The sequence below is a fragment of the Nycticebus coucang genome, chromosome 14 (assembly GCF_027406575.1).
Source record: "Nycticebus coucang isolate mNycCou1 chromosome 14, mNycCou1.pri, whole genome shotgun sequence".
Taxonomy (NCBI): Eukaryota; Metazoa; Chordata; class Mammalia; order Primates; family Lorisidae; genus Nycticebus; species Nycticebus coucang.
The window spans coordinates 81,393,387-81,405,780 of NC_069793.1; the positions used below are offsets into that span (position 1 = coordinate 81,393,387).

The window sequence follows — 12,394 nt, forward strand, 5'->3', positions numbered from 1 at the left end:
GGTTGCTTTGGCAACCAGTCGGTAGTCTCATCAGGCCTATCCCGGTTGTTCAGAAAAAATTCTTTCCTAACTGCCCTAAGGAAGGAAAGGGGCCACAGGAGGGTTTTGATTAAATGAGATAATGCATATACAACTCTTAGCTCTGGGACTAGCACAAAATAAGTGCTCAACAAATCCTAGTTAAAAACAAGCACCCCACCACCACCTACCACTGGGGCAGATAACAACCTTTTTGGAGAAAAGCAGTTGTCAAAGGCCCTTAAATGGCTTCTTTTCAGAGTTCATGCAAAGGCACATTTGCTTTAGTTGCCACTGACTTCTTGTGGTTGTTCTTTCTTCTTAAGAAAATGAGATGATCATAAAAAGATACTGGGTAAGCATTTGGAAGGTGAGCTGGCAACTTCTCAGAGAAAACTTACTGGATTGGTTAGTAGCAAGACACTAACCAATAGTTTCTTAGAAGAGTAACCCCAAAGTGATGTTGAGGTCTGTCTGCAAGCCACCAGAGCCCTGCAGAAGAAAGCTGCTCCAGAAATGTAAGCTATTATTGTTATCAAGCCATTATAACTTAGAGATGGAGCCTAGGCTTTAACCAAGTGATTTAAAGGTAAAATAAATAGGAATGATGACTCTCTCCTCCCCTGCATAACTCTTATTTTTACCTGTCAAAATAATTCTAAAAGAAGCATTACAAATAATGGTTTTATGGATTTTAAAATATCTGCCATATTTGTAAATTTACATATGTATTAATTCAAGCAATTTTGAACCTGCTAAGTGCCAAGCACTTGAGAATGGATGGTGAGCAAAAATCTTGGAATTTACAATCTAGTGGGGAAGATACACATTGAGGAAATAATCACACAAATGTAAATTTACACTTGAGGTAGGAAGGGAAATGGCACAATAAAAAAAATTTTTTTTAACCGTATTTTTCAGAGCAGTTTTATTTTCATAGCAAATTGAGAATAGAGATTTCCCACATACCCTTAATAGAGGTACATGGGAAACATTCTCCCATTATCAACGTCCTACACCAGAGTGGAACATTTGTTACAGCTGAGGAACCAGCACTGACACATCATCCAAAGTCCATGTTTGACATTAGGGTTCTCTCTTGATGTTGTCTGTTCTGTGGATTTGGACAATTGTATAATGTAATGTGTTCATCATTACAGGGTCAGACAGTCTTTTCACTGCCCCCTGAATCCTCTGTGTTATGCCTATTAATCCCACCCCCACCCCAGGCCCTACCTCAACCAGCCCCCAACCTGCCCACCCTCCACCGCCAGTAAGCACTGATTTACTGTCTCCACAATTTGGCCCTTCCCAGAATGCCATATAGTTGAAATCATACAGTATGTAGCCCTTTCAGATTCATTTCTTTCACTTAGTAACATGAAGGTTTTGGCCCATTTTGAAATTAAGTTGTTTCCTTAGTGCTGAGTTTTCTTTTTAGATTTTGGATTAATATAAGGCTTCATAGGACTGGGTTACGTTGTTTACATTTGTTAGGTAGGGTTGGAGTTGTATTTGAGTACTTCATCCTTTTATTTCCCTTTTGAGACAGAGTCTCACTCTGTCAGCTGGACTAGAGTGTTGTGGTCTCAGCCTAGCTCATAGCAACCCCAAACTCATAGGCTCAAGTGACCGGCCTGCCTCAGCGTCCCGAGTAACTGGGATTCCAGGCACTTGCCACAACACAAGGCTAATTTTTCTATTTTTAGTAGAGATGAGGTCTTGGCTTACTCTGGTCTCGGACTCCTGAGCTCAAGGGATTCCTAGTGCTAGGATTACAGGTGTGCTGTGCCTTGCTTGAGGGCTGAGTTTTAAAAATTTTTGTGAATTTGGGGTAACAGTGTTTTATTAGTTACGCCTTTTGCGAGTATTTTCTCTCAGTCTGAGGCTTGTCTTCTCATTCTCTTGACATCTTTTGTAGAGCAGAGTTTTAAATTTTAATGAATTTCAGCTTATAAATTATTTCTGTGGTGGATCATGCTTTTGATATTGTATCTAAAAAGTCATTGCCATACCCAAGGTCATCTAAGTTTTATCCTATGTTATCTTCAAGGAGTTTTATAGTTTTGTGTTTTACATTTAGGTCTATAAACCATTTCGAATTAATTTTTATGGAGTGTGTAAAGTCTGTGCCTAGATTCTTTTTGTTTTTGCATGTGGATGTTCAGTTGTTCTAGCAACATTTGTGTAAAAGACCGTCTTTGTTCTATTGTAACTTGCCTCTGTTCCTTTGTCAAAGATCAGTTGACTATTTACGTGAGTCTATTTTGGGGCTCTTTATTCTGTTCCACTGATTTATTTTTCTGTTCCTTTGCCTGTATTACGCTGTCTTGACAACTGTAGCTTTATGGTAGTCTGAAAGTGGGAAATGCCAGTCCTGTGACTTTGTTCTTTTTCTTTTTTTCTCGTTCCTTCTTTCTTTTCTTTGAGACAGAGTCTCACTTCGTGGCCCTGGGTAGAATGCTGTGACCTCATAGCTCACAGTAACCCCAAACCTTGGGTTCAGGTAATCCTCTTGTCTCAGTTTTTCATTTTTAGTAGAGACGAGGTCTCACTCTTGCTCAGGCTAGTCTCAAACTTGAGAGGTAAAGCAATCCACCCACCTAGGCCTCCCAGAGTGCTAGGATTACAGGTGTGAGCCACCACTCCCAGCGTATTCTTTTTGTTTGATATTTTGTTGACTACTCTGTATTTTCTGACTCTCAATAGAAACTTTGGAGTCACTTTATTTTTTGTGAGATTGTCTCACTCTGTTGCCCCAGGTTGGAGTACAGTGGCGTCAGCCTAGCTACCACCAATCTCAAACTCTTGGATTTATGAGAGTCACTGCTACTTCTTATCCACCAAACCTGCTCCTTGCCTGGTATGTTAATCAAAATATATATAATGTGCCAGAATTAAACTATTTCAATCTACCTGCTTTATTTATTTATTTATTTGAGACAGAGCCTCAAGCTGTTACCCTGGGTAGAGTGCCATGGCATTGCAGCTCACAGCAACCTCCAACTCCTGTGCTCAAGCGATTCTCCTGCCTCTGCCTCCCAAGTAGCTGGGACTACAGGCGTCTGCCACAACGCCCAGCTAGTTTTTGGTTGCAGCTGTCATTGTTGTTTGATGCGCCAGGGCTGGATTTGAACTCACCAGCTCAGGTGTATGTGGCTGGTGCCTTAGTCACTTGAGCTACAGGTGCCGAGCCAACCTGCTTTAGGTAGTAGTTTAAACCAGTGGTGAAAGCAAGTTATACCAATAAATCAAGCAGTTTCTAAAGTGGGAAAAGAGCTGGATTTATTCACCAACTGCATCTATCTACGGCAACCTGGTAAATGTTCTTGATCTTTTATTTTGAGAATTAAAACTTAACACTTTTGGGGCTGGGCGTGGTGGCTCATGCCAGTAGTCCTCACACTCTGGGAGGCCGAGGTGAGTGGATTGCCTGAGCTCAGGAGTTCAAGACCAGCCTGAGCAAGAGCAAGACCCCATCTCTAGTCCCACCTACTCAGGGAGGTGGTTTGAGGTGCTGTGAGCTATGATGTCACAGCACTTTACCCAGGATGACAGAGTGAGACTCTATCTCAAAAACAAACAAACCAATGTAACATTTTTTATTTGCAAGGAGTTCCTAACTGTAAAGTATCTTTAATAAATACATGACTAGGTTTGGAATGACAATGTAAACACAGATATAATTTTCTATATTTCTAAATATTAGTTCTACTTAGCATATGTTCTTATCATACATTAACGCTTCAGTTATTGGCAACTACCTATTTTTCTACCACAGTTTTTTTGAACATAGTTTAGAACAAGCAAATAAACACAGAAGACCTCTCTCCAATTAGTCAAAGTTGATTGTACAAAGTATAAATTGATTCAAAGTAAAGCTTCTTGGGCCCTCGGTCAAAGGTGTGTTTTTTAAAACCATTGTTTTAGAGATTATATATTGGTTATTTCTAGAATGCGGCAGATAAGTAGCAGTGAATTAGGACCGGAGAGGAAGCTGGGAAAGCTATAGCAGCAGAGAGAAGTGAAAGCTGATGGTCTAACAGTGAAAACATGGGAATAAAAAGTAAATTCAAGAATTTAGCAAAAACATATGTGTACAGTATTCAGACAAAAAACAGCCTTTCATGCCTTTAGTGGCCCTTGTTCTTATACCTGTGTCATAGAATGATATAGAAATAAATGTTTGCATTAATCAAATGGCATAGCGCAGACACTTGACAAATGGCTGTTGAATGGGTCATTAAGAAAAGGCTAGCTTACTCTTGGCTAACTTTATTTACAGAATAGAGAAGCAATGCCCGACAGTTTGCTTTATTGTAGAAATGTTTTCTTCCAAAATTCATTATCGCTTTTCAAAATCACATCTTCGGAACTTAAATGGATAAAAGGAAAATTAACTTTTGAGAACAACTTTATTTTTTGTTAATACTAAGTTAACTAGGAATTATTGTCATTTTATTTCTTATTTCATTCATATTTACATGTTTATTTATTAGCACTAATTTACTATCACATGGGTGTTCACATAAATTATTTCTGGTTTCCTTTGAATTTCAGAAGTTGCTACTATCTGGGACAATGTGTCGGAATTTGTGGAACGGCAGCTAACCCTGCACAAGGTAGGATTTGTACTTTAATTGTAATGTAGAAGTTCAGAGGGTCCTTCCTCCATGTCTTATATAACTTTTCTGGAAGCAGAGCAATAGACTTTAGAGTCACCCAGTTTAGCCTTCAGTCGTGTGATTTTATGATGCTCACACTTAGGACTTGTAGATAGTAGATTTAACAAACATGGATCTTATTCTTAGGTGATGAAGTTTAAGTTCTGCTCATCTGACACAGAGTGTAGTACTGATTGGCCTGGGTTTGTGTAAAGAAACTCAGTGAGTTCTCTGATCTAATAGATTCCCTGCATAGTTGTACAAGGACACACTGCTTCTCGCCTGGCCTTGTAGGGAATGGCTGGTAACTGAAATTTGTGAAAACAGGAGCCAAACTCAACCTGCTAAAGATGAGAAACTTTGTCCGGGGCTAAACTATTTCTTCCTGTCAGTCTTGGTTTTACATGCCATAGAACAGGGTGGAGATTTTGGGAGGAGCTTTAGGGAGTTGGGAAGTTGGGAAGCTTTTTTATACCTTACTCAGCACTATGAGAACTCTCTGTGGAGTTCATTCTTCAGACTTACTTTGTTTGGTTTGAGAATTTGGGTAAGTTGTTGTCACTTTAAATTTGGAATGTTTATGTAAAGTTTTGGACTTTTTTCTCCCTTTCCTTGAAAAGTCAGACGATCTAACAATGCCCTTTTTCCCATTCCTGCGTGGTGATACTTGGCTGCAGCCCACCACGGCTCTCTCCTGTAGATGCAGCATGCACTCTCCAGCCACTGCTCGGCTACCTTTAATTCCCATCATTCTGTCACGGTTCCCGTAGGTATTTGAGTTTGTAACCCTTGATGTATGCTACGTGTATTTCCAGAGAGACAGAAATCCAATTTCTGAGAGCCAGCAACATTTGCTTTTACCCACCAGCCAACATCACTACATTGTGACATAAGACTTGGATGCCGGGTTATCTGATTTTAAGTGGCAGACAAAATCTAACGGAGGGAATGAGAAAGCAAAGTGTCTCATGCCCTCTTAAATTCCACTAATGGCAAATGATTGAAATTTATAAGACAGTTCAGGATAAAATAATCCTAGATATTTATTAAAAGAAGCTGTGCAAACATTATAACCTAATTGTACACTCATATCAATCTGAAATTAAAAAATTAATAAAATTTTAAAAAAGAAGCTATGACATTCATGCATATGTCTTAGCCTTTTAATGATTGGACGTGAAGGATCTGATGTCTATAAGTCATTGTAGACCAACATATTACATTTTATACTAAACATACTTAAAAACTTAGAATTATAAAATGTTATGGCTTTAAGGGGTCATAAATATCATTGAAGTTATAAAACCTAAGCTTAATTCTCTTCATGTTTTTTGTAGAACAATACTGAATATTATTTTCTCATCCCTTCAGTGAATTATTTTTGTTCCTGTTTTCCTCTCCTTCCTTTCCCCTTCTAGGGGGTTCACATTTCAGGATTTGGAACTTTTACTTTCACGAGGCAAAAGATTGATGTGGGAAACAACAAGTTTGTTCTAACCCAGAGGCCCGTGTTTATCATGTCAGAGAAGTTAATACAGATCCACGGACTCAAACAAAACAAAATATATACTCCTGGTAAATAATTTTAATATTTAAGATTTTTTTCCAAAGGATTTGCCAGCCTGGGGATAGAAATGAAAGGGTAAAGATTTGGACAGTGCTGCTTTATTGGTTTCGAATTGGAGGGCTCACTTTTCACATGGTATCCTTAGCCAAGGTGGGAAAATATAGAGTCTTCCTGGGGCCACTTTAAATCCCAGTAACTTAAGAGTCAGGCATGAAAAGACCTGATGTGACAGAAAGGCAAGTTTACACGAGAGCTACACCATCGACTCATACAGACCTTTATTCATATTTCATAGTCTAAGAAGTTAAAAGTATTTATGAAGAAGATAAAGTTAATTGGGGTCTCTAGTTGGAAGAACTATAGTCAGTATCAGCAGTGAAATAGATAACTAAACACTTTTCTATAATACATATAATCAAAATTATTAAAATTTAGAAGTTGAATAATTCCATAAATATACCTTAGATGTTTTTCTCACACTCTAAAACCAACTTTCCTTCCTTCTGTAATTTTTATAAAGAGGTGGTCAACATGTAGAAAATGTTTTGTAAATATTTTGTAATGAATATTTTGTAAAAAAAAAAAAAAAGGTACATTTGGCTACAATTTCCCATTTTCCTTAGGTGTGTGACTTTATGGGCAACCTTTGGGTCACCCTATGTTTACTGAGGGTCAACTATATGTTAGACCTAGTAGCAAACAAAACAGACATAATCCCTGCCACAGGACACGTCCATCAACTTTAATGTGTGGGCTTCCTGATGCCAGCCTTGGTCACTTAGAGGCCTCTGGGTGCGTCCATCCTGATGCCTGCCTGTGTTCCTTTTGACCTTCCTTATTTCCTCCTCCTGCATAGACTCATACTTGGATAAAGAAAGATAGTAACTGTAATTTTCTTTTAAGATAACTTTCCTGAAAGTTAATTTTCAGAGTAACTTTCTACCAAAGTGATATATTGGAAAAACAAATGACGACAAGCTATGCTTAGAATTCCTTCTGCATATCTTCAGCATGCTGGGTTTGATGAACTTTCACCCATTTTTACCTAGAGACTAATGAAAGAAGAAGTGTATCACATTTCATCAAAAATCTACTAAAGGAAATGAAAATAAAGCCAACATTTTTGCAAAAAAGATCTGTGCTTTTGAATTAGAGCTTATTTTTTGCCAGGCATGGCAGCTTGCACCTGTAATCCCAGCTACTTGGGAGGCTGAGGCAAGAGGATTGCTTGTGGCTAGGAGTTTGAGACTAGCCTGGGAAATACAGTGAAAATCTGTCTATAAAAAGAAAAAAAAAATAGCTAGGCATGGTAGTGGATGCCTGTAGTCCATATATTGGGAGACTGAGGCAGGAGGATCTCTTGAACTGCAGTGAGCTATGATTGTACCACTATAGAGCAGTGAGAGACCCTGTCTCAAAAACAACAACACCAACAACACCAACAACAAAACTTTCTTTTAACCTTAGAACTTGTAGTATAGTCCCTCCAAAGTAGCTTAGATCTATAATTAATTTTTTGCAAGAGAAGGAAATTTCAAAGTTAATAATATATGACTGATTAGTTCAAAAGAAGGCTGTCTACCTTCTACCTTCTAGTTTAGTTTTGGGGTTGTGATTTTTCATTGTTAATTAACAAGGTAACTAACCAAACATTGTATAGAGGTCTTTAAAGATTAGTAAGACTTGGGTTCTTGTTTTGAAGAGCTCAGAATCTAAGATAGACAATAAATATAAAAGCAAATGATGCAACACAATTAAGTGTTATAAAGTAGCATTGATTTTAACTGGATCAAATGTTGTGGGAGTCCCGAAGACAGCACACCTACCTCTGCTTGGGGAGGTTTAGGAAGATGACATGTGAGAAGGTCTTAGAGGATGACAGAGGACTCTACTGGCAGAGAAGCTGGGGAAGGAATTTCAGGAACAGAATGAACAAGAATAAGATGAGAAGTGAAGCCTTTAAGGAAGAAATGGGTACTTTCGTATGGCTAGGGCATATGATTGTGGAAGCAAGTGGAGAGGGGTAAAACAATGGGAGGTAGGAGCTAATTCTGAGGGGCCTTGTATGGTATGATAAGGATGTTAGAATTCATCCTGTAGGCACCAAGGAGCCATTGAAAGTTACTGATCAGGGAATTATTTGTCCTGGTTCAGTTTTTAGTTTAGGAAAGTATTTTTCAGTTAAAGAAGTTTGGTAAAATATAGTAAAAGCCTGAGTGAAGGCAGTGATGCTCAGGAGGAATGTCCTAGGGAAACTATTCCTAGGACATTTCAGATATAGAACTGATTGATAGATAGGACTGATCACGTTGAGAGTGGTGCGTACAAGAGGAGAAAGGTGGTATTTAAGAAGACTCAGAGTTCTTGTTTGGAGAATAGATGGAAGCTATATTCTCCATTAGCTGCCATAGGGAATAAAAGGGGAAAGGCAGGTTTTGGTGGTGGATAAACTAATAAGTTTGCTTCTAACATGTTGAATTTGAGATTCCTGTAGGGATATTGAGGTAGAGGTGATTCTAGAGCTTAGGAAAGGGATAGAGACTAGAGATCAAGATTTAGATAAGTTTACCCAGGAAAGGAGATGTAGAAAGAAGAGACAGACAAGGATAGAATCCTAATTTTTTTTTTAGAAGAAACAACCTTAGTACCTTATAAGATGTAGAAGAGGTGAGAAACCAGCAAGGAGACCAAGGAAGGAGACCAAGGAAGAGGAAAATTGGAGAACGGAGAGTGGTGTCAAGGATACAAAAGAAAAGAGAGGGAGTGGCCAACAGGAGTTATAGGGAGGTTGTGAGAGGTTTGCCAAGTACCCATTGGCTTGCCCACCACAAGATGATAGTGCCCTTATGGAGATGAGTGTGCTTAAAGACAGATCGCAGAGAGGCAGTGGGTGAATGGTAGGGGCCAGAATCCAGAGGCAGGCAAGATGGCTTTCTTTTTTAAGAAATCTATATTAAAGAAAAGAAAAAGAAGGGTGATGGTAGAGAACTACTATTAAACTCTGCAGGAGATGGTGGACTGATACAGTGAAACTCATGTTTGGTAGAGCTGTCAATCCTCATCACTCAGCTGTATTAGACACTGGAAAGGTTGTAGTTCATGCGTGCTGAGTGAATGTTTAGAATACCTCTGCTTCTGTCTGTTCTGTTCCTCTATCTATTGTCTCCCTTGGCTTTTTCATCATCGCGAGTCCTTCTTCACCCTTTCTGACTCGGGCACCTTGCACAGCTCTTACATCTGTTCTAGTTGAATAGATCCAGGGCTTCCTTCAGGCAGATGTGATCTTATTCCTTTGCATTGTCACGTGTGGGCTCGGTAGAGAGGAAAAACGTTCTGCAAGTTATTCTGTCTGATGCCCTTCTGTAAGACCCAATTTCACTCGGATAACTTCGAGTGAAGGTTATTGTCTTTTCAAAACATTTAACATCTGTGGATATTTACAATCATTTAAAAATAATGTGATAACTGGTAGAGACAGGCAAATATTGCCCCAGTGTATTCTGAAAGGTAAGGGGGCTGAAAACTTTAGAAAACCTTCTGATGGAGAGAAGTGGTTGATTATTAAGATACCTCTTAGAGAAAACCAAAAGCTTGCCTACAGTGGTATTTAGACATGAATTGTCCTTAATTTGAGCATAAAACTTTATACTTTTAAAGAAAATTGTATTGACTAATATGCGTTGATAACTAGCTGTGTTAACTATCTGCAGTAATAATTTTACATTGGATATAACTAGAGGCTTCACATGAACAATTCTATTTTTCGGTATTAAACGAGAATCAGATAATGATTTGTGTAGATGATATGTCCTTATTGTAATCACCACTTCCTTTCCCAACTGTCTTTTTCTCCTCTAGGTGATATCCCAGTTGTTCCACTTAATTTTGTCTTGATCTCCCTGGAAGGTCCATTTAACAGGGATGTAGTAGAAGGATGTGTGAAGGAGACGCTGCTTTTCTTATCACGATCCATTTCCGTCAAACATATTGTGGAGTTTTCATTCAAAGGAATCGGGGTCCTCGTGATCAAAGATGGCAAAGTGAAGATGAGATTTTATAACGACTTCCTTTGTGCCGTGGATGGAAGTGGGGCTTTGGCAAAAGCGCTAGCAAATGTAAATTAATATTTTCCTAGTCTATCAATAGGAAATACTGAATACTTCCTGTGCCTTAGGTACCTAACTCTGGGAACTCACAAAGTGGACATGAATAGATTGAATTACCACAGAATGTTATGTAATTCTCTATCTGATAGAGCAAAGCTTTATTTTTAAATGAAAAGGCTATGCATATCATCTAATTCTGTCCATGTCTCCTTTTATGAAGCTTTGGAATCTGGGTTTAGGAGATGGAAGTTGTGTGTAACGAGGCTTTTGGTGTTTTCTACACAGTCTGGTTTCATTCAGGATTGCTAAGAGAGACACCAGCTCTGCATGTAGAAAATGGAAACACACACACAGGAAAAAATCTTTTTTCCCCCATGCAACCACAGGCAAGATCTGCAAATCCACAAGCAAGGCCAAAATAGCTAGCTCATCTCTACCTCTCAGAGATTCTACTGAGCTTTGTTTAAAAGAGAAAATGACATTTTCCTTTACTTGCTGAACTCTAAAGCATAATTTTTAAGGAACATTTTGTAAAAAAGCTAGTCCTGGGAGATACTTTGTGAAGAAAGGGTTTGAAGGCTAAAGCAGGCTGAAAAACTGCTGATGGTATCAAACTTCCCCCAGGGCATAGGCACGAAGCACAGCCACATGTTAAGGGCCCTGAAATGTCTGGCTATACCACAGCCAGTTTAACTGCCTGAATGTATTCAATCATGGAGCTCCAAGTGAATCCAGTACTTATTAATAGCTTATTAATTCTGCATGTTTTGGGAGGCTGTTGTAAAGCAGTGGGAGTTATCATTTTATTCTCAAATGTCCCATAACTTAAACCTGAGTGCAGTTCTGTAAAAATACTTGGGAAGCTGAGTGTTTATTTCAGCAATGCTGCTTTTGTTAGAAATATTTTAAGACTTGTTTTTGAGAATTCCCTTCAAAGCCTTTTATAAGCCATAGCATTCATGCAGAATTAATTTTTTTTTTCTTGAGACAGAGTCTTGCTCTGTCACCCTGGCTAGAGTGCAGTGGTGTCATTGTAGCTCACTGCAGCCTCCAACTCCCGGGCTCAAGCAATCCTCCTGCTTTAGCCTTCCAAGTAGCTGAGTCTACAGATGTGAGCCACTGCACCTTGCCAAAACATGTCACTATTTTGCATAAAATAATATTTTATACTAATAATATAATGATATAGATAATTACACAAAAATTACAGTAGCCATTTGTTCAGTGCTTACTATGTTAGCCACTTTCATAGACTACCTTGTAGAAGTCCTCTGTATTGGATCTATTATTCTCCCCACAAACCTTGTGGATGAGGCCACATAGATATTAGCAATGTTGGGATTTGAATATAAGCCCACCTGACTCCTTCTCTTTTTTTTTTAATTTTTTTTTTTGCAGTCTTTGGCCGGGGCTGGGTTTGAACCTGTCACCTCAGGCATATGGGGCCAGCGCCCTACTCCTTTGAGCCACAGGCCCCACCCCAAACCCCTTCTCTTAACTGCTTAATTTTGGAGTCATTTGGGCCAAGAGTGAAATTAGAGAGCTCACTCATTTTCCAGATAGTTTTGGGAAGTCTGCTCTCCTTTTAAAGATGTCTAAAAGAAGTTGTCAACTCTGCAGACCATTACCAAAGAGGAAATGTTCTAAGAAAAGGCAGTATTCTTGCTACTACCCACCCCATGGTGCCTGGTTTGATGAAATGAGATCATTCTTCATTGGATTTTAAGTTCTGGACTTGAAGCACTAAACAATGAAAAGCATCATCAAAGGTAGCTTTGCCTTTGAGATAGCTGTAGTTTCTGATTTGTCTATGCCCAGGTGTAACCCTGCCCTGTCTCTGTCACTCTCCTCCAGAGGCCTGGCACTGTGGACTCGGTGATCTCCAGCAGAGAGAGCTTGAGGAAGCCGCCCAGCGGTGTGCTTGCATTTCCTAGGTGAGTGCCATGCTCCTTGGGTCCCTGCAGGCCACCAGCTCTCCTTGCTGATCTGCTGATCAATTGGGCAGTGTTTCTCAGCCTTTTGTAGCTCCTCTCCCTCTC

The 12,394-nt window shown here is 39.2% G+C and overlaps 1 protein-coding gene across 2 annotated transcripts in view; it reads left to right on the forward strand.

Annotated features, from left to right (window-relative positions):
• Positions 1-12,394, forward strand: part of CCDC81 (coiled-coil domain containing 81) — a 69,864-nt gene that overhangs the window by 190 nt on the left and 57,280 nt on the right. Inside the window, exons 2-5 of one of the 2 annotated variants that reach the window (XM_053561863.1) lie at positions 4,579-4,640; positions 6,101-6,257; positions 10,108-10,364; positions 12,210-12,289. In XM_053561863.1, the coding sequence (XP_053417838.1) occupies positions 4,579-4,640; positions 6,101-6,257; positions 10,108-10,364; positions 12,210-12,289 (556 nt within the window). Of the gene's footprint in view, positions 1-4,578; positions 4,641-6,100; positions 6,258-10,107; positions 10,365-12,207; positions 12,290-12,394 lie in introns of both variants that reach the window. The other variant, XM_053561864.1, reaches the window with a different exon arrangement.